The 26,335-nt window shown below is 41.6% G+C and overlaps 1 protein-coding gene across 2 annotated transcripts in view; it reads left to right on the top strand.

The window, feature by feature from the left end:
• Positions 1–26,335, top strand: part of LOC124720160 — a 92,047-nt gene that overhangs the window by 23,586 nt on the left and 42,126 nt on the right. For both annotated transcript variants that reach the window (XM_047245469.1, XM_047245468.1), the window contains 5 exons: positions 227–391; positions 4,386–4,640; positions 17,514–17,647; positions 21,396–21,601; positions 25,076–25,144. In XM_047245469.1, coding sequence (XP_047101425.1) covers positions 228–391; positions 4,386–4,640; positions 17,514–17,647; positions 21,396–21,601; positions 25,076–25,144 — 828 coding nt within the window. In that variant the 5' untranslated portion in view covers position 227. The remainder of the gene's footprint in view (positions 1–226; positions 392–4,385; positions 4,641–17,513; positions 17,648–21,395; positions 21,602–25,075; positions 25,145–26,335) is intronic.

The following is a 26,335-nucleotide window of genomic DNA, read 5'->3' as shown; positions in this document are numbered from 1 at the left end:
ACTAAAAATTTTTGATAAAACTAGTTTCTACAAAATAAATTTCTCTAGCAGCTTTTTAATGGTATGTACAAAAACGTTGTATGATTTATTTTTTTTAATTTTTTTTTTACTTAGCCCTGTGACTGCTTCCTGTTTATCTGTCACTTTCTTCTGATGGGTCTAATCTATTCTGTGGTAAAATTTTGTCATAGCATCTTGCACTGAGGTCAGTCTGCCCGTGTTGCAGCATGGCGACGATCGGCTCTGCCACACTGACGGCACCACTGATCTGTAGCCACGAAGTGGCGACACCCGCGTCAGTGGCACTGCCGGTTTACGATGACGAAGTGGGTCTTGGCGGGCTGCTGGACCGAGAACCCGACGACCGTCCAGAGAGGGAACTCTGCCCAGGGTAGGTGGAGCAGTGCATCGTTTCGTACGTACACGCTTCTCTGGTGCGTGCACGGTCGGCTGACTTGTTAAAGTCTTGTAAATTTGTATTAGGGTACACGTGAAGTGTGTTGTATATGTTGGATAATTATTTAAAGACCATTGAACTTTTAAGTCAGGATTACTATTTATTTTAACACTACTTAACAAACCCAGTATTGCATGGGTATTCTTTCTGCCAATTTTCTATTAGGGGGAAAAAAAAAAATCTGTGCTTTTAGTGTAATATCTGCTAAGTGTTTTTGTAAACGTCTTTATGGCAGTGTCTGAAAGACATAGCTCTGTAGATGACAGCTGTTTTCACTTACAACCATTGTGCTTCACGGTTGAAAGCTGTCAAAAGTGTTGCCAGGTGTCTGGTATTTCTTTAAGTTGACTAGACTGCAGGAGTGACTCAGTGGTAAAGATAAACATATTAAACAATGGAAATCCCAGGTTGGAGTATCAATAGTGTAGGAAGAGAGAGATTGCTACTTACCGTGAAGATGACATGTTAAATAGCAGGCAGGCACAATTAAGATGCTTACACATTAGCTTTCTGCCACAGCTGTCATCAGAAAAAGAAAGAGGGACACACACCATTCGTTCACACAAGTAAACAACCCTCACAAACACAAACGACCACCAACTCTGGCAGCTTGGACCAGAATGCAGTTGTTATGTGGAATGGAAGTAGCCATCCGGAGGGGGGAAGGAGGGGGGGAGGAGTAGTGGAAGGGTTGGTAGTGTGTGGATTCAGGGGACAGAACAACGCTGTGTGCCAGAGGTGTAGGGACTAGAATGCCAACAGGCACATTGTCAGGAGGGTGTTGGGCAGAGAGGTGGAGGGGGGGGGGGGGGAGGAGCAAAAAGGAGAGGAGTGGGGAAAGGTGAGCAGGTGCATTGGCGGAGGGTGACACACAAAGTGTGGGAGGTGTGAATGCGGAGGAGGTGTTGGGACAGGGAGGGTCGAAAATGTTGGGCGAAGGGTTGTGGGGGGCAGTACGTTAGCGTAGATTGAGGCCAGACTAATTAAGGGAGCAAAGAATGTGTTGTAACGATAATGCTCATCTGCACATTTCAGAAAAGCTAGTGGTGGAGGGGAAGATCCGAACGACTCGTGTAATGAAGCGACCGTCGAAATAGAGTATGTTATGCTCGGCTGCATGTTGTGACACGGGGTGGTCTGTTTTGCTCTTGGCCACAGTTTGGCAGTGGCCATTCATTCTGGTGAAAAGGTGGTTGGTACCATATTTACTCGAATCTAAGCCGCACTCGAAGCTAAGCCACACCTGAAAAATGAGACTCGATCTCAAGGAAAAAAAAAATTTCCCGAATCTAAGCCGCACCTGAAATTTGAGACTCGAAACTCAAGGGGAGAGGAAAGTTTTAGGCCGCACCTCCATATCGAAACAAAGTTGGTCCATTGTAATATGAGACACAATTTAGTTCGAATGAATGACGATACAGTTGCAGTAGTTTGGTTTGAGTCGTAAGGCGTCAGGCGCTCCGTCCATATTTATACGGGTACCCTTCCTTTTTCACGTGCTTCATCTGGTTTGAATTGATTGCATATTTTTCTTTGAACTGATAAGTGCCGTTCTCTTTGTTATACGTGTTTACGTCATTCTAAGCTGAAAATGCATTACTATACTGTGTCGTGCATTGTTTGTCGCATTCTGATAATGAGTGTTTACGACCTGTCGCCGCTCACGGCATGGCTTGCTTTTGTGAGCGCTGACGCCGCTTATAATGAAAAGAAGAGAGGAATCGTCTCATAAGCGAAACAATGGCAAGAGACTGCTATTTGTTGTTACTTACACTGCTGCTTACTTTGATAATGATCAACAAGAACCAAATAATAGACTGCGTATGATAGATGTTCTGAGTGAGAGTTTAGCGAAAATTTTTCTCCGTTTGAAAATCTTTACAGGCGCCTCTTTAGTACATTACATTCTGCACAGAAATTAGTTATTTAAGATCTAAAAATCTAGTCAATTGCTGTGCTTCATTTCTGACTGTATCACTATTAGGCATAAGAATAATACGAATATAAAGATGACATGATATGTATACTCTTCCACGTTTGCTGTTGTCTCAATCTAGTTTCGTAGTTTATTAGGCAGACAGTATTTAAATGAGATAGCAGCAAATACCAAACAATACATGGCAAACTGTTTTTATTCGTATTATTCTTACGGTGAAGAGAATACTGCATGTGATTCACAATTCATAAAAGTTCCTATTAGCAACCATCTCTTCTCACAGGTAGGAAAAATTTCAGAACGTAGAGTTGGCCATATTGACAAACATCCCAAACAGTCTTGTCAGTCGGATTTTCATAGTATATTGGAATGCTGCTACGTTCGAAGATCAACAATACGGAATTTGTATTTACTTCGTTGGATAATGTATGAAAATGCAGTGGTTGAGACGAAACTCTGACGGCAGAATTTAGTTGTGGCGGCACCACCAACATTTTTCAGAACTTCCACTTACTTTGCACTCAATTCTAAGCCGCAGGTGGCTTTTTGGATTACAAAAACCGAAAAAAATGTGCGGCTTAGATTCGAGTAAATATGGTAGTCATATCAATGTAAAAAGCTGTCAATGATTGCAACAGAGCTGATAAGACATGGCTGCTTTCACAGGTGGCCCGGCCATGTGTGTCTGTCTGCAGCTTAATGTGTCATCCTTACAGTCTCTAGCAGTTTGTCATTTCCTCCATTGTTCAATAAACACATTGAAACTTAATGCACGATGGGGCATTTTTTACCCATCTCGGTGTGTATGACATCATATATCTTTAACTATGTGCTGCATAATGATAATATTTGTGTAGATACATTCAGCAGCATATGTGGATACTGTTAGTGAAAGATATTGCAAGTAGATTTAGTAGCAAAGAAGTATTAATTAAAATATCATATGTGATGTGGCTCTTTTTATTGCATCTTATTGTTTGTCATATCTTCTGAACTATGATAGGAAGGTTGTTCTTAACCCCACAGCAATTGGCGCGAGACTGTGAGGGACATTTGTACAAAGTTTGGATGAAATTGGTCCAGTAGTTTTGTGAAGGAGATGTAGAAAACACACACACATATTCATTTTTATATCATCTATCAAATGTATTGATATTCGCAAGTGGTTTCGGTACATGATTGCCATCGACATAAGTGGTGTGCATATTCACTGCCAAAATGTTCATCCGTAACTCAAGAAAGTAGTACTGTAAATATTTTGCCAAATAGTTCCATGTAATTCGACAGTTATATTTTAGTTAGGTGTGTGTGTGTGTGTGTGTGTGTGTGTGTGTGTGTGTGTGTGTTGTAGTAGTAGTAGTAGTAGTAGTAGTAGAGCTATAAACTCTGTAAAGGTACAGAGTTTGTATGGACCGTCTGTTTAAACTTGAGTGTTTTGAGGTTGACCTTCATAGCTTAGTCCCTTCAGAATGAACTAAAACTACACCAGTACTGTGTACTTCAGTTTGTAAATAAGAAAGTGTTACAGAGTATGAGAAAGTGTTATTTCATTTAGAAATGGTTTGTAGGTCAAAAATTCAGTTCAGGTGAGGTGGTCAACATTCTTTTTCCTCCCTTAGACCCAGAATGATTTCAGTGGTTACTTCGTAAAGTAAATAACTAATTGTTCCATAAAATTTTGGGCGTGCGGCCGCATAAATTCAGCTCCTTCTAATATTTTGGCTGAATACTGTCTAGCCGTCTTCAGAGTGAGCCGAGATAATTGACGCTCCAGCACTTGCTCCGTCCATTTAAACCCGATTACCGAACCACTGCGCGTACGGCTAAAGATACACGTTTTTGTGCCGTGAAAATGTGGAGGTACACATTAAATAACTTATTTCCTTTTTTAAAAAAGGTCCACGCGATTAGTGAACTGGATGTAAGTGTATCGGTATTTCTTATGTAAGTGTGAACTGTGACCGAGTGCACTCAGTGAAGGTACAATTGCAGTGACTCCGCTCGCCTCTCGCACCTCGACCGACTGGCGATCGGCCGGCTGCAGGAGGTGGCGGCGTCCCGCCCCGCGCCGGCCTCCGCGTCCGGGACGTCGTCCACTGGCCGGTCGCGACCCGCGTACTGTGCGGAGCCGGCCGAACGCGAGTGCCGGGACCTGCACTCGGAGGGTCCGGCCCTGCCGCACGGAAGCGTGGGAGGCGTCGGCAAGTCGGAGTGGTACCCCTACGCCTGCTACTACTGCGAGTGCAGGTGAGTGGGCGGGCCGGTAGTTGGCTTCCGCCTTCTGTGGGTCGCTTAGGAGGTACCTGTGGTTCTGTGCATCTGGAAATAGTCAGAACTACAGAGTGCACCCGAACTCGACCAGATGTAGTTCGGAGAGATTTTCTGAGTGTTTCGCTACAAGAGGCCCGTCATCTCTGGTAGCATTTAGTTCGATTCCTTATCGGCACTTATCTTTGTAGGCGACGTGCTCGTTTAGTGGAACGGGTAGCACGTTAGCTGGAGAGACGGAAAGGTGAGCCAGATCCGGACCCGAACTGTGTGGTGAAGTGACACGTGTTGCTGGTGCAGTGGCCAGGTTGAGTTTGGTTTTTAGACAGTTTCCTATGATCGTCCAGCCAAATGCTGGGCTGTTCCTCAATTTCCACCTCAGAAAATACGATCGCAGACAGAACAGAGTGTACACAGTTCACTGCAGGCACGACTTCCCTCATATAACTGATGATGGTGGGGACAGGAAGTGCGTCAGCTCAAAAGTTATTTCTAAATTTGTGTAATCTCGGGTACAGCAGACCCCGTACTAGGAGGGAGTAATGTTAAGAACAAAACAATCTTTGTACTTATGAGGGTGTACTGAAAAGTAATGCCTCTGAATTTTTTAAGGGAAAACTCTTAAAGCTTTCTAACTCTCTTGCTTTTACAGAAGGGCTCACTGCATTCGGATTTTTTGTCATTGTACTGTTTGCCAAACATTGCCACCTGTTGCGATAGTATCTAACACTTGCTGCTAGTGTAGTTGCTCTTCCAAACAACGTCCTATATGAGCAAACCAGTTGCTTTATCTGTGGTTACTCGCACTTTAGGTACTTGGCCAGAGGTTCGAACTGCGCACGTCTCCTTTTGTGACCTGTAGATAATTCGCTGCAAATAATAACTTGTAGGGCCTAACTGTGATACTGCAGTCAAATAGTCTGTGCCTTGGCCAGAATTGAGAGTTAATAAAATACACAGACATACAAAATAAAAGTTAAACGAATGATTTAATAAAAAGGGTTGTATTGTAACGTCTGTAATTGACAAAGATGAAAGAGAATTACATTGGATAATGGTTATTTGAAAAGGACACCTCAGGTAAACGGGACGTGCTCCTACTACATTCAGCTAAGATACAGACAGAAAAAACCCTTATCAAATGCAGTAAAGTTATATTGATATCATTAAGAGAATAGCGGCAAGATACCTAAACTGAACAGTCGTCAAAGACTCGCGAAGACTGTGTCTGTTTCGTGATCACAGTATGCGAGTTACCAGTTCGAAGTAGTTCAGAGTTCGACACAGTGATTTGCAAACTGAGACTTGCGATACAAAGTAGTTACTTGTACTCTGTCTTCTTAAGTTCCATAATACGAGGAGAGTACGTTCGGACCCCTCGTGAGCTAGCCCCTTCAAAAGTAAGATTATTGTAGTGGCTATACACTGCCCAGATTTGATCAACTGTACAACCGAATCGCACAATTTACTGTAGGCAGGCTGCCTTCTTCTGGCACTCTGCACCAAATGTACAGAATCACTCCTTCGAGCTCTTCACTCGAAAAAGTCACAGTCTCCACTCTACTTTCGTAGTGTTCTGCTACTGTCTGCTTTTGCATTAGCTGAAGGCCATCCCCACTAAAATACATCCCTCTTAATTACTACAAACATAATTTGGCTCAGCTTGACCATTTCCTTGACTAAACTGTGTTACAACAATCGTTAAATAAGGAAATGTTACAAACATTATCACACTTGGATCATTTACAATAATTACAAATAAAGGTCTTTTCATGAATAAATAAGCCTGTATTCTTGCACAAGTGCACTCACAATAAATGACAACAGTGTGTTGTCATGAAGTTTGTTTAAACAGTTATATAGGCCTGCTTGTCAGAAATGCTTTTTGCTCATTTTTTTCAATAATGGTGTCAGCTAATTCATACGACTGACCAATTCTTAAATCACAATGATTTTTAAGAGAACTTTTTTAAAGTTACTGACAGAATAGTAGACTGTTATTAAATGACTTCACAAGTTTGATGATATGTGAGGTATTCATGTTGTATTTATTTACTGTGTGGAGAATACGATGTTCTGACAAACGTGTATGTAATAAAAAAGATGAAAAAGACATAAGTAAGTAAAGAAAACTGCTACAGATCAGTGGCTTTTGATAGCTATTGTACAATGCCGTCATAGCTATTGTACAATGCTATCGTCTGAGATATCGCCTGTTGAAATTGCACGAAGCATTTAAAAGTTGTTAATTCAGACATTCATTGTGAAAATGTACAGTCACTGTTAAATATTAACTTCTGTGGTTTCAAAGACATTAAAAATATTGTTGTCACTGGATGCACCGCATTTTTCTGAGCTCAAAAATGTATTCAGATTTGTTTTAATTGTGGACAATAAATTACTGTAGATTTTCAAAGAGTTGTAAGAAGCAGTCTTTCAGCTCACTCCGCCATTTATTTGTGCATCTCCTGCACAAAGACCGTGCAAGTAACAGCTGTCCAAAGTCCCAGCTTTGGGTTTTGCCCATTTCCAGTGTACCTGGACTCTCCAGTACCAGTCACAGAGCCAGACTTGCCCCTTGAGCCCTGGGCCCACTAGCATTCAGCTGTACAATTATTTCACTTCCCTTCGTACCACCTGCAGGCGGCCAAATCGTTTGCCTACGTTACACTGTGCCGGGAGGCGATGTTCCGGCCCCGTTGAAGTATTTCGGGGTTGCCACAAGTTGTGGAAATCAGGGGATATCAAAGTGTCAGGGAAATCGGGGAAATATCAAGTAAATTGGGGAAAAAATGGAAAAATCTCGTTTTTTGTCTCAGTAGATGAAATGGTTTGTCTATTGAGATTTCGTGCAGCCGAGTATGTGCGTCACTCCCTACTCTCTCGTTCCTATTGCTTCTCCCCTTCCTACCACTCTCCTCAGCTTGCAGTCGGTGCTGCCACCACTTCTTGCCACTAGCCTGGCAGCCGCCGACGAGATGGGCAGGGAAGTGTGAGGAGTGGTTTGTTTGGATCTGGTGCCCGGAGACTGCGTACGCAGTGGCCGGAGAAGGTAGTCGTGTGGACGTGAGTTGTGTCTGAGTGACTGCATGTGTGTGTGTGCTCTCATTTTCTGACAAAGGCTGTGACCAAAAATTTAGTTCTGATGGTACGATTGTCTTTTCTGTGTGCCTGTCTGTGGCACGGCAATTGTTTTTACGGTGAGTTGCTACCTATCCTCGTTAGTATTGATTCTCAGAGTATATGCGCAAGTTATCTGGTGCACGGATTTATCACCACTCTCTCATTTCGTCGACACGGTGTGGTCCGATTTCGTCGACACGGTGTTTGTGACACGTGAATAGCTGGCCACGCGAGTGGACTTCCCGTGACGGGCCAAAACCACAGGCCATTTCTGTGGGTATCTCTTATAGATCACACCTGCCGTTCTGAAGCCCATTGTTTGCCACTAATGTGCAGGCCCTGCCCGTCGGATCTAGTCTCCCCAGTCTGCCCGCAGGCCAGGTATGTTTGTGTGTGTCGTAATGCAGTGGATTTTCGTGTTTTATCCGTGGAGCCGGGACTGCCGTGCTCCTCAGCAGACCGGAGGCCACGGGCAATGGCTTTCAGGAATTGCGACTGTCGCACAGCAAGTACATTGAACGGGGTGGTATTTTATAGACATTTTATTTATTCCACTACATTTTGACACTTTGAAAGTAGTTTCTAACGCACAAAGTATGGACAATAAGAAGAAGAAAATTTTGGCAGTCCCTCGCACTTTGTACATTATGTACACACATATTTCATGAAAGAAAAACCGCACAATATCTTTAAAATAATAGACATAAACATTTTACTGGCAGTCATGTAAAGTGTTGGTTTACATAACTCTTCCCTGCCTTATGCACTTTTTTCAATGGGCCTACTTTTTTGTAAGGTTTATTCAGTCATTTGATTTAAATATAATTTTTGAAATTTCTTTTTGTTTGTCACATAATTTTAATCATAATATTAACTTTTCCATTTGCTCACACTTTGGGGCAATGGCCTTGCTGCAGTGGATACAACGGTTCCCCTGAGATCATCGAAATTAAGTGCTGTTGGGCGTGGTCGGCACTTGGATGGGTGACCATCCAGCCGCCATGCGCTGTTGCCATTTTTCAGGGTGCACTCAGCCTCGTGATGCCAATTGAGGAGCTACTTGATTGAATAGTAGCAGCTTCGGTCAAGAATACCATCATAACGACCAGGAGAGCGGTGTGCTGACCCCACGCCCCTCGTATCCTCATCCTCCTCTGAGGATGACACAGCAGTGTTGGATGGTCCCGGTAGGCCACTCGTGGCCTGAAGACAGATTTCCCCCTCCCCCCCCTCCCCCCCCCCCCCCCCACACACACACACACTTTTCTCCCCATCATTCTAATTGCTTTTGGAATCTTTATTAATGTGATTTTAATTATTTTTAAGTATTAAAGTATTAACTTCGATTTAATTTCTCAAGTGTCATCATCCTGTAGTTTCATTCATGTTATTGCAGTCATTATTTCTATTCCTCATTTTGTTTGAATTGTGTGTCACAACTTCCTTATTTCATTTAAATCTTCATCTGTGTTACTTTATCCATACTGCAATGAGAATTTGTTTTAAATGTTTGTATGATGGTCAACATAAAAGAAGTACATCTTGTAATAAAAAATACTTATTTGACACAGTTGCACGGGCAGTATAGATTATTTTGTCTTTTGTTTTTTCAGTGATAGATGGGCATTTTCAAATGTTTAAATATTATGATAGATAAATAAAAATAATTCACGTGCGTGAAAATTAAAATGGAACAAGAATGATGGGATGGAAAGTGAGAACAAATGAAAAATTTAATGTCAATTCAAATAACATGATAAAGGAATAAAAATAAAACATAAATTTAAACCAATTGATTGAATAAAAATAATGATCAGACATTTTGATAAAAATTTCAAAGCACTTAACGAGTTTCGAACCGACTACCTTCACCATCCGAAGGACAGTACGTTAATCATTATGCTAGGCAATCAGTGTGAATAATATTCCTTATATAGAGCTGTAGAGCGTCACGCGAAATTACTTTCTTGTCGCTTACTCTCTAATGAGGGTCCACCGGGATGAATGGCTCCAGTGTGATGTTATCTGTGACCTTAAGCTACATCATTGTGTAGGTGGTTTTACAGGGTGTATACAACCGGGACACCCGGGAATTTTTTCATCTGGGAGAAAACCGGGCAAAACCCGGGAATTGTTTAGAGTTCTGGGAATTTTTCATTGTTTTAGTTTTCAGTTAAATTTTTGTGATTTTGACTGGGAAGAACCACTACTCTAACAAAGGATATTACTGTATCCTGCTAGGGCATAATAATACTACAGTAACAAAACATGAAAGAGAGGAAAAATAAAACGAAAATAAAACTTAAGTTGCAAAGGAAATGCGCCGTATACAACAACAAAACAATGCTCATACAAGCGTCTGCCAACAGCAGTGTGTCAAAGGCTTCAGGAAGACTATGCAATGCTTTATAACAACAAATTGTCTCCGATGAGCGTGACGTGATAACTGTTTAAATTAGATTCGTTTGAGCAGTTGTGGGCAGGCTCTTGCGCATGTACAGTTGAGTCGCGTATGAGTAGTACCTTCTCCCGCTTCTGGTTACAGAAGTGTGGCTGGGCGCCACTACTTAATTTTGCCCAGGTTCAGAAATAAAGTAAATCTGGGGCTGATGCACAGAGCAGTCCGAGTTGTGCTGGGGAGGTGGGTCGTCTCCACTTGACCTGTGTTTACGTTCAGTGATTTTGTTGTTTCCTCTTTGTTTATTGTTCTCACGTGAAATGATAACAAAACGGATTTTTGTGGCCGGGAACTATCAAATGAATGGAAATATGTACGCATAATTACAGAAGGCTAAAATACGTTGTTAGTTTCAGATTTTATTCCCATCTTTCTGACAGTCAAGCATTAATCTCCTTACAGAACAATGAAGTTATTTTTGCTGGTTTGCTAAAGAGATTAGGCTTTTATTAATCTTTTCTGCCGAGGCAGTCAATTTATTTGAAACGAAGTGTTTAATTTCACACTACTGGCTAGTTTCAACTGTTCGCTGCACTTAAAGTGCACGTATGACATTATGCCATAATAAAGAACAAAACATAAGATAATACGGTACTGTAACTCCAAGAAAATTTACATACAAATGTGCATTTTAAGCCGAATTATACATTTTTGTATGGTTCACGAAATTCTAACGCTCTTGAACTATCCGCTTTTGTCTTTTTTTCTTCTTGTTGTTGTTGTTGTTGTTGTTGTTGTTGTTGTGGTCTTCAGTCCTGAGACTGGTTTGATGCAGCTATCCATGCTACTCTATCCTGTGCAAGCTTCTTCATCTCCCAGTACCTACTGCAACCTACATTCTTCTGAATCTGCTTAGTGTATTCATCTCTTGGTCTCCCTCTACGATTTTTACCCTCCACGCTGCCCTCCAATGCTAAATTTGTGATCCCTTGATGCCTCAAAACATGTCCTACCAACCGATCCCTTCTTCTAGTCAAGTTGTGCCACAAACTCCTCTTCTCCCCAATCCTATTCAATACCTCCTCATTAGTTACGTGATCTACCCACCTTATCTTCAGCATTCTTCTGTAGCACCACATTTCGAAAGCTTCTATTCTCTTCTTGTCCAATCTGGTTATCGTCCATGTTTCACTTCCATACATGGCTACACTCCATACAAATACTTTCAGAAACGACTTCCTGACACTTAAATCTATACTCGATGTTAAGAAATTTCTCTTCTTCAGAAACGATTTCCTTGCCATTGCCAGTCTACATTTTATATCCTCTCTACTTCGACCATCATCAGTTATTTTACTCCCTAAATAGCAAAACTCCTTTACTACTTTAAGTGTCTCATTTCCTAATCTAATCCCCTCAGCATCACCCGATTTAATTTGACTACATTCCATTATCCTTGTTTTGCTTTTGTTGATGTTCATCTTATATCCTCCTTTCAAGACACTGTCCATCCCGTTCAACTGCTCTTCCATGTCCTTTGCTGTCTCTGACAGAATTACAATGTCATCGGCGAACCTCAAAGTTTTTACTTCTTCTCCATGAATTTTAATACCTACTCCGAATTTTTCTTTTGTTTCCTTTACTGCTTGCTCAATATACAGATTGAATAACATCGGGGACAGGCTACAACCCTGTCTCACTCCTTTCCCAACCACTGCTTCCCTTTCATGTCCCTCGACATTATATGACATAATGTAAGATCTTTTAACATTTTACACGTATGAACATATGGGCTTCCTGCGTCATCGTAGCTGCGCAAGCGCGATTATGCCTCTTACGTGGCGCTCTCTTGCAACTGCTGAAACGAACCTATGTCTAACAGGTCGCGGGAAAATATTGCGAATGGTGGCCTGAAAAGCGTTATATTCAAAGCAGATTTCCTTTTACGCAAGATAAACTATGTGCGAGATGTACGATGACTTTCTTAAATCACAAAGCGTTTGACTATCATTTAAAAATCAACTGTTTGAGGCCGACCATTTAGAAGAATGCGAGCCCAGAAGATCAGATATTTATGTCTTTATTAAAAATTTTACTGGGGCGTTTATTTGATGTATCTTAAAGTGTATCACGCGCAAAAAAGATCAACATTATATGTGGAAGCTTAGCTTCTCTTCCAGCTTATTAATCTTAAAAAAAACCATAAACATTCAAAGGATTGATGAGTTTTACGGTGCCGAGGAAGAGTATACTGTCACTTAACACGGAAAAAGTGTATTTTCACCTGGGAGAAAGTGTGTTTTTAACTTGGAAATCCGGGAATTTTTTTCTCCTTGTCCATGTATACAACCTGTTTTAAAAACTGGATCCCTTTGTGGGGACTACTCCTTAGACAATACATGAATGATTTCTGACATTTGACCAATGAATGTTTTGGCTGTTCTTGTTCCTCTTGTTCTCCTGACATTATAATTCTTAGTGCTCTGTATTCGGTGGCACACCTAGCTTCTCTGTACCGGGACTCCAAAGCACAGAACAATTGCCATGCCCAGCAGGTACTGCAAAATGTGGCAATAGTGTAACCGCCAACCAACCTTGAGGATGGTTAACGTCCGTCTGTATCATTTCACTTGCAAAAATGGTGACAAAACCCTCTAAACTGTTTTTGTTTACAAACTATGTAATTAATACAGAGTGACAATTATTGAACTATAAGAAATCAAATCCTCATAATTCTGAACAGTTTGCATTAGGATATTCAAAATGCCCAGTTGGCTATGGGGCAGGATGGGAATTAATATGTGAATATGGTTTGGTTTAGCAATGAAGCCCACTTTCATTTGGATCGGTTAGTCAATAAGCAAAATTGGCACATTTGGGGTACTGAGAATCTGCATTTTTTGATTGAGAAGTCTCTTCTTCCTCAGCAGGTGTGAGGTCCAGTCACAAATAACCTTGCAATATTCCTTGATGGCACAGTGACTACTGAACGGTACATGAAGGTTTTGGAAGGTGATTTCATCTCCATTATCCAAAGTTATCCCGATTTCAACAAGATGTGGTTCGTGCAAGATAGAGCTCGACCCCATCAAAGCGGAGAGTGTTTGATGTCCTGGACGGAGCACTTTGGGGACCACATTCTGGCTCTGGAGTACGCAGAGGCCACTGGTATGGGCCTCTGTTGGTGGCCATATTCTCTGGATATGAACACCTGTGACTCCTTTGTGTGGTGCTATATTAAAGACAAGGTGTACAGCAATAACTCCAAAACCATTGCTGAACTGAAAACAACCATTCAGGAGGTCATCGACAGCATCGATGTTCCGACATTTCAGTAGGCTGTGCAGAATTTCGCTATTTGTCTGCGCCGTACGTCGCCAATGATGGCAGGCGTGTCTAACAGGTAGTTACCTAAATCCGAATGTCTGTAGTGATGTGTTAATGTTGAATGAAGTGTGTAACTAAATATGTTTTATTTTTCATGTAGTTAAATAATTGTCACCCTGTAAATGGCTCCATCTATCACAATCATCTCGTCGGCCGGTTAGAGACATGGGGTAACACGTCGAATTATTCTGAAAATTACGTGGATTGATCAGATAACTAATGAACAGCTACCGAATCGGAGAGGAAAGAGCTTTATGCCGCAACTAAATAAAAAGAAGAATGTGAATGATAGCTCGTATTCTGAAGAATCAGCGGATAATTAGTGTGGTAAGGACGTGATGTGTTGTTGTTGTTGTGGTCTTCAGTCCTGAGACTGGTTTGATGCAGCTCTCCATGCTACTCTATCCTGTGCAAGCTGCTTCATCTCCCAGTACCTACTGCAACCTACATCCTTCTGAATCTGCTTAGTGTATTCATCTCTTGGTCTCCCTCTACAATTTTTACCCTCCACACTGCCCTCCAATGCTAAATTTGTGATCCCTTGATGCCTCAAAACATGTCCTACCAACCGATCGCTTCTTCTAGTCAAGTTGTGCCACAAACTTCTCTTCTCCCCAATCCTATTCAATACCTCCTCATTAGTTACGTGATCTACCCACCTTATCTTCAGCATTCTTCTGTAGCACCACATTTCGAAAGCTTCTATTCTCTTCTTGTCCAAACTAGTTATTGTCCATGTTTCACTTCCATACATGGCTACACTCCATACAAATACTTTCAGAAACGACTTCCTGACACTTAAATCTATACTCGATGTTAAGAACTTCCTCTTCTTCAGAAACGCTTTCCTTGTCATTGCCACTCTACATTTGATAGCCTCTCTACTTCGACCATCATCAGTTATTTTACTCCCTAAATAGCAAAACTCCTTTACTACTTTAAATGTGTCATTTTCTAATCTAATTCCCTCAGCATCACCCGACTTAATTCGACTACATTCCATTATCCTTGTTTTGCTTTTGTTGATGTTCATCTTATATCCTCCTTTCAAGACACTGTCCATTCCTTTCAACTGCTCTTCCAAGTCCTTTGCTGTCTCTGACAGAATTACAATGTCATCGGCGAACCTCAAAGTTTTTACTTCTTCTCCATGAATTTTAATACCTAGTCCGAATTTTTCTTTTGTTTCCTTTACTGCTTGCTCAATATACAGATTGAATAACATCAGGGAGAGGCTACAACCCTGTCTCACTCCTTTCCCAACCACTGGTTCCCCTTCATGCCCCTCGACTCTTGTAACTGCCATCTGGTTTCTGTACAAATTGTAAACGGCCTTTCGCTCCCTGTATTTTACCCCTGCCACCTTCAGAATTTGAAAGAGTATTCCAGTTAACATTGTCAAAAGCTTTCTCTAAGTCTACAAATGCTAGAAACATAGGTTTGCCTTTTCTTAATCTTTCTTCTTCTAAGATAAGTCGTAAGGTTAGTATTGCCTCACGTGTTGCAACATTTCTACGGAATCCAAACTGATCTTCCCCGAGGTCCGCTTCTACTAGTTTTTCCATTCGTCTGTAAAGAATGCGCATTAGTATTTTGCAGCTGTGACTTATTAAACTGATAGTTCGGTAATTTTCACATCTGTCGACACCTGCTTTCTTTGGGATTGTAATTATTATATTCTTCTTGAAGTCTGAGGGTATTTCGCCTGTCTCATACATCTTGGTGACCAGATGGTAAAGTTTTGTCATGAATGGCTCTCCCAAGGCCATCAGTAGTTCTAATGGAATGTTGTCTACTCCCGGGGCCTTGTTTCGACTCAGGTCTTTCAGTGCTCTGTCAAACTCTCCACGCAGTATCGTATCTCCCATCTCATCTTCATCTACATCCTCTCCCATTTCCATAATATGGTCCTCAAGTACATCACCCTTGTATAGACCCTCTATATACTCCTTCCACCTGTCTGCTTTTCCTTCTTTTCTTAGAACTGGGTTTCCATCATAGCTCTTGATATTCATACAAGTGGTTCTCGTTTCTCCAAAGGTCTCTTTAATTTTCCTGTAGGCAGTATGATGTGTGGGAGGTAAAAATTGCACAGAGAGAAACTAAAGCATGATTACTGAAGGCATATTAAATTGAATGTAGATTGTTGTAACTGGACAAAATTGGTCTTCAGACTGAATCATGATTTTATCATCACCGCTGTTCTTTTCAAGTTAGGACTAGTTGCGTATTTGAGCAGTTGCCCATGTTTTGGCAAAGCATCTGAAATGATTAATTTGCAGTTATTTGTGCACAAGCTCTGATTTACGATGTTGCAGAAAAGGGTAACAGCCCTTAATACTCGGATAGACTATAAAAAAATAATGTTCAGTTGCATTTTGTGGTCCAGAGAATGACTGTAGTGGTGTACCCGATCACAGCACTAGGACAAAGAAATAACTTTTGACAAAATTCATTTTAAAAATGTAGATTGAAGAGTTTTTATAGGTTGTGTGTTTTCACAAGCTACCAAACTCATGAAAACTCTTTGAGGGGAATGTATTCAACACAGAAAATTTTTCGTGTAGTTTTTGTTTGTTTTTAAATATCAGTTCCAGGTCACCCAAGTAACACACCTGAGACTGAAATATACACAGCTAGTTTCAGAGTATTCAGGTCAGTACACAACAGGACTGTATCAACAACCAAAAAAATACACAGATTGTCCTAAATACATGTTTTCTGTGGGATTGAAAGCTTACTGAGCATTCTGGGTGCTCACTGTTTAATAGGGTGTTATTTGCCAGGAGCTGACAACTTACTTACAAAATTACACTAAAAACACATTAAATTGTGTGTCAGTTTCTTTTAATTCACTTTTTGGAAATAATAATCCCATTATTTCCCGTTTCTGGTTTTCATCGCAGTTCTTTTTCCCAGAGAGTTAGAACATTAGTTGTATAGTCAAACAAATTATTTTCTTAGCTTGCGCAAACTGCGTGTAAAACAAAATAACAAGAAGAAGAAATGTGATAAAGGTTAACAGTATTTGTCAGTGATCCATTTCAGAAGCTACAGCATTACTGAATTTTGTTGACGGCAAGAAAAGTATGATCAAAAATGCATTCCCTCTGATGATGTTTTATAGTATGCTTTCATTTGAATCCTGAAGGGAACCATTCAAGAAGAAAATCTAGATCATTTCGTTGTACTACCAGCTTTAATTGAGTTGAAAATTGGATGTGGATGGGCTACATGGGTAGCATTTGCCCAAAGATGTACTGGGAAATGGAAAATTTCAAGAGCATGGTGAAAAGTGATGCTTCCAAATTTTTTATTCTCTTATCAACATCGGTTGTGATATTTCATGCCACACACATTACTCGGTCGACTTTTCCACTTCACAGGTGTGTGTTGCAACCTTCTGCCACTAGAGTACTTCAAATCGTAGTGTGTATTGTGGCTGTGTATAATGTAACTATGTCGGTGTGTGAGAAACCCTCAGAAAACTAAAAGCACAAAGAATTCATCTACACGTGGATAGTCTTCTCCTTCAGCACGACAATACCAGACCACACACGAGCGCCGAGACATCTGCGACAGTCTGATGCCAGTTTTCACACAAATAATTGTGGTATTGCTTTTCAGTCTACTCTCGTGTTGTTCGAGGTGTGTGTGGATGGGAATTTGCGGCTTTGTTGCGCGCGCGCGCACACACGCACACACACACACACACACACACACACACACACACACACACACACACTAGTGATAGTAATAATGCAAGATAGTCACTGTGTGTCACACTGCAGTGTGCCAATTATGTTTTGAAATGGTTTTTAAGTAGTAGCATAGAAACTGTTGTTTAATAAATATGTGAAGTAGTAATAAGATGGCACCAATTACTTTATGCTCCATTTATTTTCAGTCGAAAAGTAACAGCACTCTTTGCTTGCGTGTCTCAGGTTCAAATTCGTGAGCGCTCGTAGCATGCACATTGTGGACGTGCACACGGACTTGATCATCTCTTCCGGGCCGAACGAGGCAAAGCCCGAGAATCGGCCAGGTGACGCGTTCGGTGGTGAAGACTCCGACCGCAGTGAGTGTCTTTCTTGTGCTTCCTCTCTCTTTTTGTTTTGTTGCTCCTGTCGTCAGTACTAAAGATAATTCGATGCAGCTCTCCATTCCTAACACTTCCCTCAGTTATTTTAATTGTTTTAGCATAATTGCTGCATCCCAAATTAACGATGACTTGCCCCTGCAATTTGTTCCTTCTACCATTTTTTGAGCTACAGTTATTGAGTCCCAGTATATATGGTCCACAATTCTGTGTCCCCTTGTGTAATACGGTATTGCAGATAGAAGAGCTGTAATGCTAAACTAATCTGTGAGAGAATTGTGGTTCAAAAATTGGTATGTTGGTCCTAGTTAAAATTGTTATTGGTCTCCACAATTCTTTTAGGAAATGAATAGTTATTAAAAAAAAAAATAGAGAGAGAGAGAGAGAGAGAGAGAGAGAGAGAGAGAGAGAGAGAGAGAGAGCAAGCATATCTGAACAGGCCTTTTGAAGGCCCAGTGGTATAAAGTCTGCTATCATTGGCATATTAAGCTCTGACTAGGAGGAGGTCAGTGTGGCATTACCCATCTCACGAGAAGCTGACTAGCAACGTCTTTGTACTTCAGCCTATTGCTGTATCCTCTTTATTTTGCCATTTGGACATACTGTAAATTTACTGCAATCAGTTAGTACTTAGTAATTGCCTGCCCGTTCTCCCTGTAGATAAAATAAGTTTAGGTCTTCTTCTGGAATCCGCAGCCTTTGACAGTGTTGCCACTTTCGACAAAAAATATAGAAACTACTTCTGATGATTCCAGAATGAGATTTTCACTCTGCATTTTTACTTCTGATGATATCTGTATTGCCTCTTCCCTTAAAATTTGTGACTATTAAGGAACACTGTATATACAGATGTGTGTGCACTCGCAAGATGTATATGCCCTGGGACAACCAGCAAACCTGGGAAAAACCCACGAATTTTTAGAATTCTGGAAATTTTTCATTGTTTTAGTTTTCAGCTAAATTTTTAAAAATTTTGACTGGTAACAACTGATGATCTAACAAGGATTTTTACTTAAACCCACTACTGCAGAATAATACTGCAGCAAATAAACATAAATGAAAGAATATCACCAAAATTGAACTTTAGTTGCAAAGAAAATGTGCCATTTACGACAACAAAACACAATGCACATATAAGCATCTGTCGACAGCGGAGTGTCTTCCTCTGTAATACTTCGTAACGCCAAACTGCTTTTGAAGAGTGTGACATCACAATTGCTTACATTTCTCATAGGTTGCAGGAATATATTGTGAATGGTGATTTGAGAAGCATTACTTTCAAATTAAATTTCTTTTTACGGAAGATGAATGACGTTGCATGTGAAAACGTGTATAAGGACTTCTTAAGTTGCAGAGTGTTAGACTGTCATTAAAAATGTAACACTTTCAGGACCAGCCAAAAACTGCAAAGTGAATTCTTGAGCAATATCACGTGTAATTGGCTTTTCTATGGAAAAGTAGAAGTGCTCAGTGAAATGTATATTCAGCCAGATAATCCACAAAATGTTCAAGCACATAGTGAAATTTATAATCTTGCTTGTCAGAAATATTCAGCTGCTGCATTTTAAGCTGTTCTCTTAAGAACCAACCAATGGAGAGGGGGGAAAAAAGAAAAAAAAAATCATATCCCCTTATTATACACTATGTGATAAAAAGTATCCGCATACCCCGAAAACCATACATTTTTTTATATTAGGTGCATTTTGCTGCCACCTACTGCCAGGTACTCCATATCAGTGACCTCATTAGTCATTAGACATCATGAGAGAGCACAATGGGGCGCTCTGAGTAACTCGCGGACTTCGAACGTGGTCAGATGATCGGGTGTCACTTGTGTCATACGTCTGTGCGCGAGATTTCCACACTCCTAAACATCACTAAGTCCACTGTTTCGGATGCGATAGTGAAGTGGAAATGTGAAGGGACACGTGCAGCACAAAAGCGTACAGGTCGACCTCGTCTGTTGACTGACGGAGACCGCCGACAGTTGAAGAGGATCGTAATGTGTAATAGGCAGACATCTATTCAAACCATCACACAGGAATTATAAACTGCATCCGGATCCACTACAAGCACTATGACAGTTAGGCAGGAGGTGAGAAAACGTGGATTTCATGGTCCAGCGGCTGCTCATAAGCCACACATCACGCTGTTAAGTGCCAAATGACGACTCGCTTGGTGTAAGGAGAGTAAACATTGGACGATTGAAGAGTGGAAAAATGTTGTGTTGAATGACGAATCACGGTACAGAATGGGGCGATCCGATGGCAGGGTGTGGGTATGGCGAAGGCCCGGTGAACGTCATCTGACAGCGTGTGTGCCGGCCGAAGTGGCCGAGTGGTTCAAGGCGCTACAGTCTGGAACCGCACGACCGCTACGGTCGCAGGTTCGAATCCTGCCTCGGGCATGGTTGTGTGTGATGTCCTTAGGTTCGTTAGGTTTAAGTAGTTCTAAGTTCTAGGGGACCTATGACCACAGCAGTTGAGTCCCATAGTGCACAGAGCCATTTGAACCATTTTTTTTTGAGAGCGTGTGTAGTGCCGACAGTAAAATTCAGAGACAGTGGTGTTACGGTGTGGTCACGTTTTTCATGGAGGGGGCTTGCATCCCTTGTTTTTTTTTTTGCTTGGCACTATCACAGAAAAGGCCTACATTGATGTTTTAAGCACCTTCTCGCTTCCCACTGTCGAAGAGCAATTCGAGGATGGCGATTGCATCTTTCGACACGATCGAGCACCTGTTCGTAATGCACAGCCTGTGGTGAAGTGGTTACACGACAATAACATCCCTGTAATGGACAGGCCTGCACAGAGTCCTGACCTGAATCCTATAGAGCACTGGGATGTTTTGGTACACAGACTGTGACTATTAAGGAACGCTGTATATACAGATGTGTGTGATGTGGGCAGACACGCTGACGTCTGTATTTACCTGCGAGTGGCAGTAAGTGGGGTTGGCGAATGTTCCTGCAGAGTTAGTGCTGCGGGCCTAGGCTTGCACTCGTGCCGTGAGTTGTGTGCCAGAGTCAGTAGCTACCGGAACCAGCTGCGTGCCGAATTACTGTCGTGCTCGTATCTGCGTCGGTACGGGTGCACCATTTCCTGTAGTTCAGTTCACATATTGAGTTAGTCCCATTTGCAGGGTTCTGTTCACCGGTCATTACAATGTTGCTGCCAGCCTGAACTGCCGTGTCAAATGTGTCGAGTAGTGCCGTTGTTGTGCATTCTGCAACTATTAATATTCGTGCTCACCGTACAGAGGGATGCCGAGTTCCAGGCATGCTTGATGAAAAGACTGCTGTACGTTTAAGCTTTTATCCAAAATAGAAAGCACACACATGTTTACACAACTCGTACATGGTTGACCACTGTTTTTGGCTGTCGTAACCAGACTGTGGACAGCAACTGTGCTTGACGATATCTGCAGTTTGGTGTAGGTGGTGGGGCTGAGGAGGTGGATGGGGGGAGGTAGGGGTGGGAGAAGGTGTAGTGTTGCTTGTGGGAGTTTGCAGGGATACAGTGGTGACAGGCTGTGACTGCTAGGTCCAGTTAGAAGGTATCCGCTGTGTAGAATAGAAAATGATAGGAAAAGGAATTGCAGCGAGCGGACTATTTGACCTCGCTATGTCTCGGTCACTGTTCAGATCTATAGGTGCTTTAGCAGCTGCATTTATTTTCAAATTCTATTTGCTCTCACAGTTTAGAGATTGGCGGTGTAATTCTTTCAGGCCCCGGCATCAACTTCGACACTCCGAAGGAAATACTGGCACACCAAAAAGCGAGTCACCCCTGGCCCGAGCCCCCGGCGGAAGAGTTGTCACCGTCTCGTGCTGGGGTCCACGGGGCGTCGCAGTCGGAGTGGGAGCCGCAGTTCCCACAGGTGCCGGCGTCCGGCGTGGAACAGGGGTCTGGGTCCACCTTCTGCCTGCCACGGGTGAGTGCTCGCCACTTCTCAGTCTGACATTCTGCCGTATTTACGTGTCTGCGGACATTTATCTGCTGCAGTACGTGTACTGTGTGGAATTTCTGTTAGGTTTCACAATATATATGATGATTGTTGACTGATGCAAAGACAGAAGCTACCAAAAAATTTGGGACAGTTACCTTTTTCCCAGTTGTTTACAAGTTCCTGCATTGTCAGCTGAGGTAATGAAACTCCCTGGCAGATTAAAACTGTGTGCCGGACCGAGACTCGAACTCGGGACCTTTGCCTTTTACGGGCAAGTGCTCTACCCAGACGAGGTACTGGCAGAAGTAAAGCTGTGAGTACCGGGCGTGAGTCGTGCTCGGGTAGCTCAGTTGGTAGAGCACTTGCCCGCAAAAGGCAAAGGTCCCGAGTTGGAGTCTCGGTCCGGCACACAGTTTTAATCTGCCAGGAAGTTTCGTATCGGCACACACTCCGCTGCAGAGTGAAAGTCTGGAAGCTGAGTTAATGTTGTCATTTTGTTCCCACCATATTATGACAACTTCCCTGGCTGCGTCAGTGAAGGTCCAACTTTTTTTGTAAATCTGAGATTGATTGCGACCGTGGGATCTTTTCTAAATTGACTGCTTCAGATGAAAACTGATTTGTGAACTATAAGCTAAAGTTGTGTAGAGGATGATTCTTATTAATGTGCAAATAAAAACCCAGAGTGATGTACGAGGTCTGTTCATAAAAATTCCAGAATGTTGTCCATGAAATTTTTCAGCACTTACCTTTTACTTAATGTGGGTGGTATAAAATACTCTCGTCCACAATTGATACGCCACTCCCAGCACTGGAAGCAGTCTCGGTACAACTCTTGCTCGAGTGCACAAAGCACCGTTCACAAATTTTCTTTTATCTCGTCTATCATTGCCAATCTTCGTCCTTTCAATGGAGTTTTCAACCTTGGACATAAAAGAAGTGTGCAGGGGCCAGTTGTAGAGAGTATGGAGGATGAAGCAGCAGAGTGATTTTGTTTTTAGTGCAATAGTCACACACCAACAGGGACGAATGAGCGGTCACGTTAACTTGTTGCAAGAGCTATAAATTGTCTAAGCACATTTCAGGCCGTTTCCTGTTCACATTTTCTGGCAAGTGTCGCAATATGTCCAGATAGTACTGCCGATTAACAGTTTATCCCTGTGGCGCGACGCGAATTGATGAACTACACCTTCAAAGTCAAAGAAAACTGTCAGCGTGGATTTGACATTTGACCTGACCTGTTTCCCCACCCCCCCACCTGTCCCCCCCCTCTCCTCTGGGAGAACCTTTCCTAGCCGATTGTGAAGACTGGGCTCTGTCTCAGCATCATAACCGTAGACCAATGTCGCATCACCAGTTAAGACACTCTTAAGGAACATCTCTTTCTAATTTGCTGTGATCCAATAGATCTTCAGACTGCAAGGTGAAGGTCTAGTGAGCTGTGGGACAAACTTGGCACCAACATGATGCATTCCAAGGTGGTGTGTCAAGATTTCATGACACGATCCAACTGAAATGTTACATTCTTCTGCAATCTCGACAGCGAATCTTCTGACATGAGCGTCGTTGGTAGATGTCCCGAATGAGGGTCATCTTTAACTTCCATCTAGCCGTTTCTAAACCGTGTGAACCATTCGCAGTATGAGTAGGGTTTAAGCACTCGTAACCGTAGGCTTCTGGTATCATTTGGTGTGTGTCTGTAAAGGTTTTCTCGAGTTTCACGCAAAGTTTAATGCAGACGTGAAGTTTCTCAAACTCTGCCATCTTGAAGTTCACAAACTGTGTGTGACGTTCTTCTCAGTACAGTGCTGAACAATAACTAACAGACATCTGACTATGAAACTTCAAGCAGTTGGTCAGCCAGAGTGGCCGAGTGGTTCTACGTGCTACAGTCTGGAACCGCGTGACCACCTCCATTTTCCATTAGTGTATTCTTACGATATACACTTAACCCCCCCCCCCCCCCCCCAAAAAAAAAAAAAAAAAAAAAAAAAAAAAAAAAAAAAAAAAAAATAATAATAATAATAATAATAATAATATTACCGATATCAATTTAGTTTCAGCCAACTTTCTTTGTATGTGAAATATATCTCTGCTCTGTTTTTGAGTCACAAATTTTGATGGGAGATGTTGATATATCACAGTTAATATTTTGGGTAGCATGGAAGATAATAGTAGTGTCGCAAGCAGTGTTTGATGTGGTAGTTGAACAGAGTGGAAAGATGTGTTTGAAATGTTATCTCTGCAAGAAAATGTGAATGCAGTAATTACAGAAGCTGGGTGTTTGTGTTTCACATAAATTGACATTTCACTCAGAGGATAACAAAAAATTCAGAACTTTCAGCAAATAACAGAATGACTAAGATTGTTAGTAGATGGCAGTGGTGTTCCTTAAACATGTGAACAATGAATGTTAAGCTTCCTATTCTTTAATAATTTTAAATACTTTGCAATAAACTTGTAAGTGTTTTATTTATTTTTATTAAACTGTGATCACCGCTTAGTTTTGCGTAAATTCAATTTCGGTGATTCAGTAAAAACAGGAACATTTCATGTGTTGTGCACTTATTTCATCCCTATTGATCAGATTATTTCATACAGTGTATTTGTTGTGTTAGGCTATGTCGTGGCACATAGCTCTGCTGTTCTATTCTGTGGGCAAACATCATTGGCAGTGAAAGGTTGTGTCAGGCCTGTGGGGAACTACTCACATGTGAGTAGCGAATCCTGGGCTGTCACAGATTTTCAACTGTAATGATATATTTGTTTTTTAGGAAATTTATTTGCCAATTGCAAATTCTTTGACATTACCTGTATTAGGTATAGAAATATTACCTATTGGTGACGTGCAGAAATTGGTGCCACACAGGGACTCAAATCTGCATTTCCCTCTTATTGTGACTGGTTGCCTTAACAATTTTGGCTATCAGTGCGTACCTTCTGGTCTTATCCAAACCCTGTATGCCATGCTGTGTACTCTCTTACTGGTCATAACATTACTCAGATTCCCACAACAAGGTTAATGAGACAAACGTGTTCAACATTAGTACGACCATAATAGTAGTTACGTCGAACGTGTTTGTCTTGTTAACCCTGTTGTAGGAAACCACGGAATGTCAGGCAGAAACAGTGTGGAATGTGAAGTTCAGGATGGTCTGAGAGTTGTGCACGGATAGCTCAAATTGTTGAAGGTGACTGCCTGTGATAAATGAAAAATAGGAGTTCAAATCCCGGTCCAGCACAAAGTTTCATGTCACTAGTAGGTAAAATACTTAATACAGCTGATGTCAGAGAGTTCCACAATTGGCAAATAAATTTCATAATATTAATACAGATGCAGACCATCATAACTCTCTCTTCCTTCAGACGTGTATCATGTTGTTGTGGAGTGGTTTTGTCTGTGCTTGTTGCACTCTGCTGTCCCTGTACTTACTCATTTCCTTATTTACTTTTGTTCAGGTGCAAATGGATACTCCCTCATCTCCGAAGCGAGAGATCGAGGCCATATATGTCAACGAAGAAAGTCCGGTAAGTACTAAAAGTAACTGTCTTTACATTTAAATACCTTCTCTGCAAGCCAGAGGGCAGAGCACAGTGCAAGATGCCTCGTATGATATTAGCCACTCATCTTAGTATTTCACTCGGAATGCATCTGAGTCTCTTACTTTATTTTTAAACTTAAAGGGTACAACATGTGACGGAACCGCAGGAATTGTTCACCTACCTGAAATGCTTGGTTCCTGAATCTACTTTCCAAACTGCATCGAGTGAGGTAGAGCAGGGAGTCAGATACGTCAGGGCAGCCGTTGAAATTTCTGTATTCACTCGTTGAAATTTCTGTATTCACTCGTTGAAATTTCTGTATTCACTCGTTGAAATTTCTGTATTCACTCGTTGAAATTTCTGTATTCACTCGTTGAAATTTCTGTATTCACTCGTTGAAATTTCTGTATTCACTTGTTGAAATTTCTGTATTCACTCGTTGAAATTTCTGTATTCACTCGTTGAAATTTCTGTATTCACTCGTTGAAATTTTTCTGCAATTTCCCTAAAATGACAAGGGCAAATTCCAGGATACACCATTTGAAAAGAATGTATTCGATTTCCTGCTCTCGGAATGTTTGGTGGCTTATTTTCCTAGTGGGGTCAATAGGAACGGGCTGTTCAAACAGTCCAGTAGTCGATCTGCAGCTTTTGTATTTGACTGGATTTTTCCAGTTCTCTTAAGTTTTGTCGGTCACTGTGCAGTATTAGTATTGCGCAGTGCCCTCTTAACTGTCAACTAGCTTCTCACTTGTGGACATTAATACTCAGTTTCGGTGATGCTGAAAGAGACTTTTTCTTGCTTCGATTGGAATAACACACCTGAAGAGGTTGAACTCAATGCATTTTCTATAATATACAATACTCATTCCTTATGATTAATGGAAAATCTCATATAAAGATGTGAAACAAATACTAACAAAGAGATACAGGGGCTGGCCAGTACTTTCCTCAGCTCAGTACAGCCGATAGATACACATAAAACAGAACAGAAAATTTACGTTCCTAGCTTTCGGAACAAATGTTCCTTCATCGGGGAGGAGAGAGGGGAAAGAAAGGGAAGAAGGGAAAGTGGATTAAGTTACTCACAACCCAGGTTATGAAGCAACAGGGAAAGCTAAACAGGGAGGGTAGCAAGGGTGGAGGCATGGTTGTCAGAGGGAAGCCAAAGATATT

The sequence above is a fragment of the Schistocerca piceifrons genome, chromosome 11 (assembly GCF_021461385.2).
Source record: "Schistocerca piceifrons isolate TAMUIC-IGC-003096 chromosome 11, iqSchPice1.1, whole genome shotgun sequence".
NCBI classification, from domain to species: Eukaryota; Metazoa; Arthropoda; class Insecta; order Orthoptera; family Acrididae; genus Schistocerca; species Schistocerca piceifrons.
This window is presented reverse-complemented; position numbering and strand designations above follow the sequence as displayed.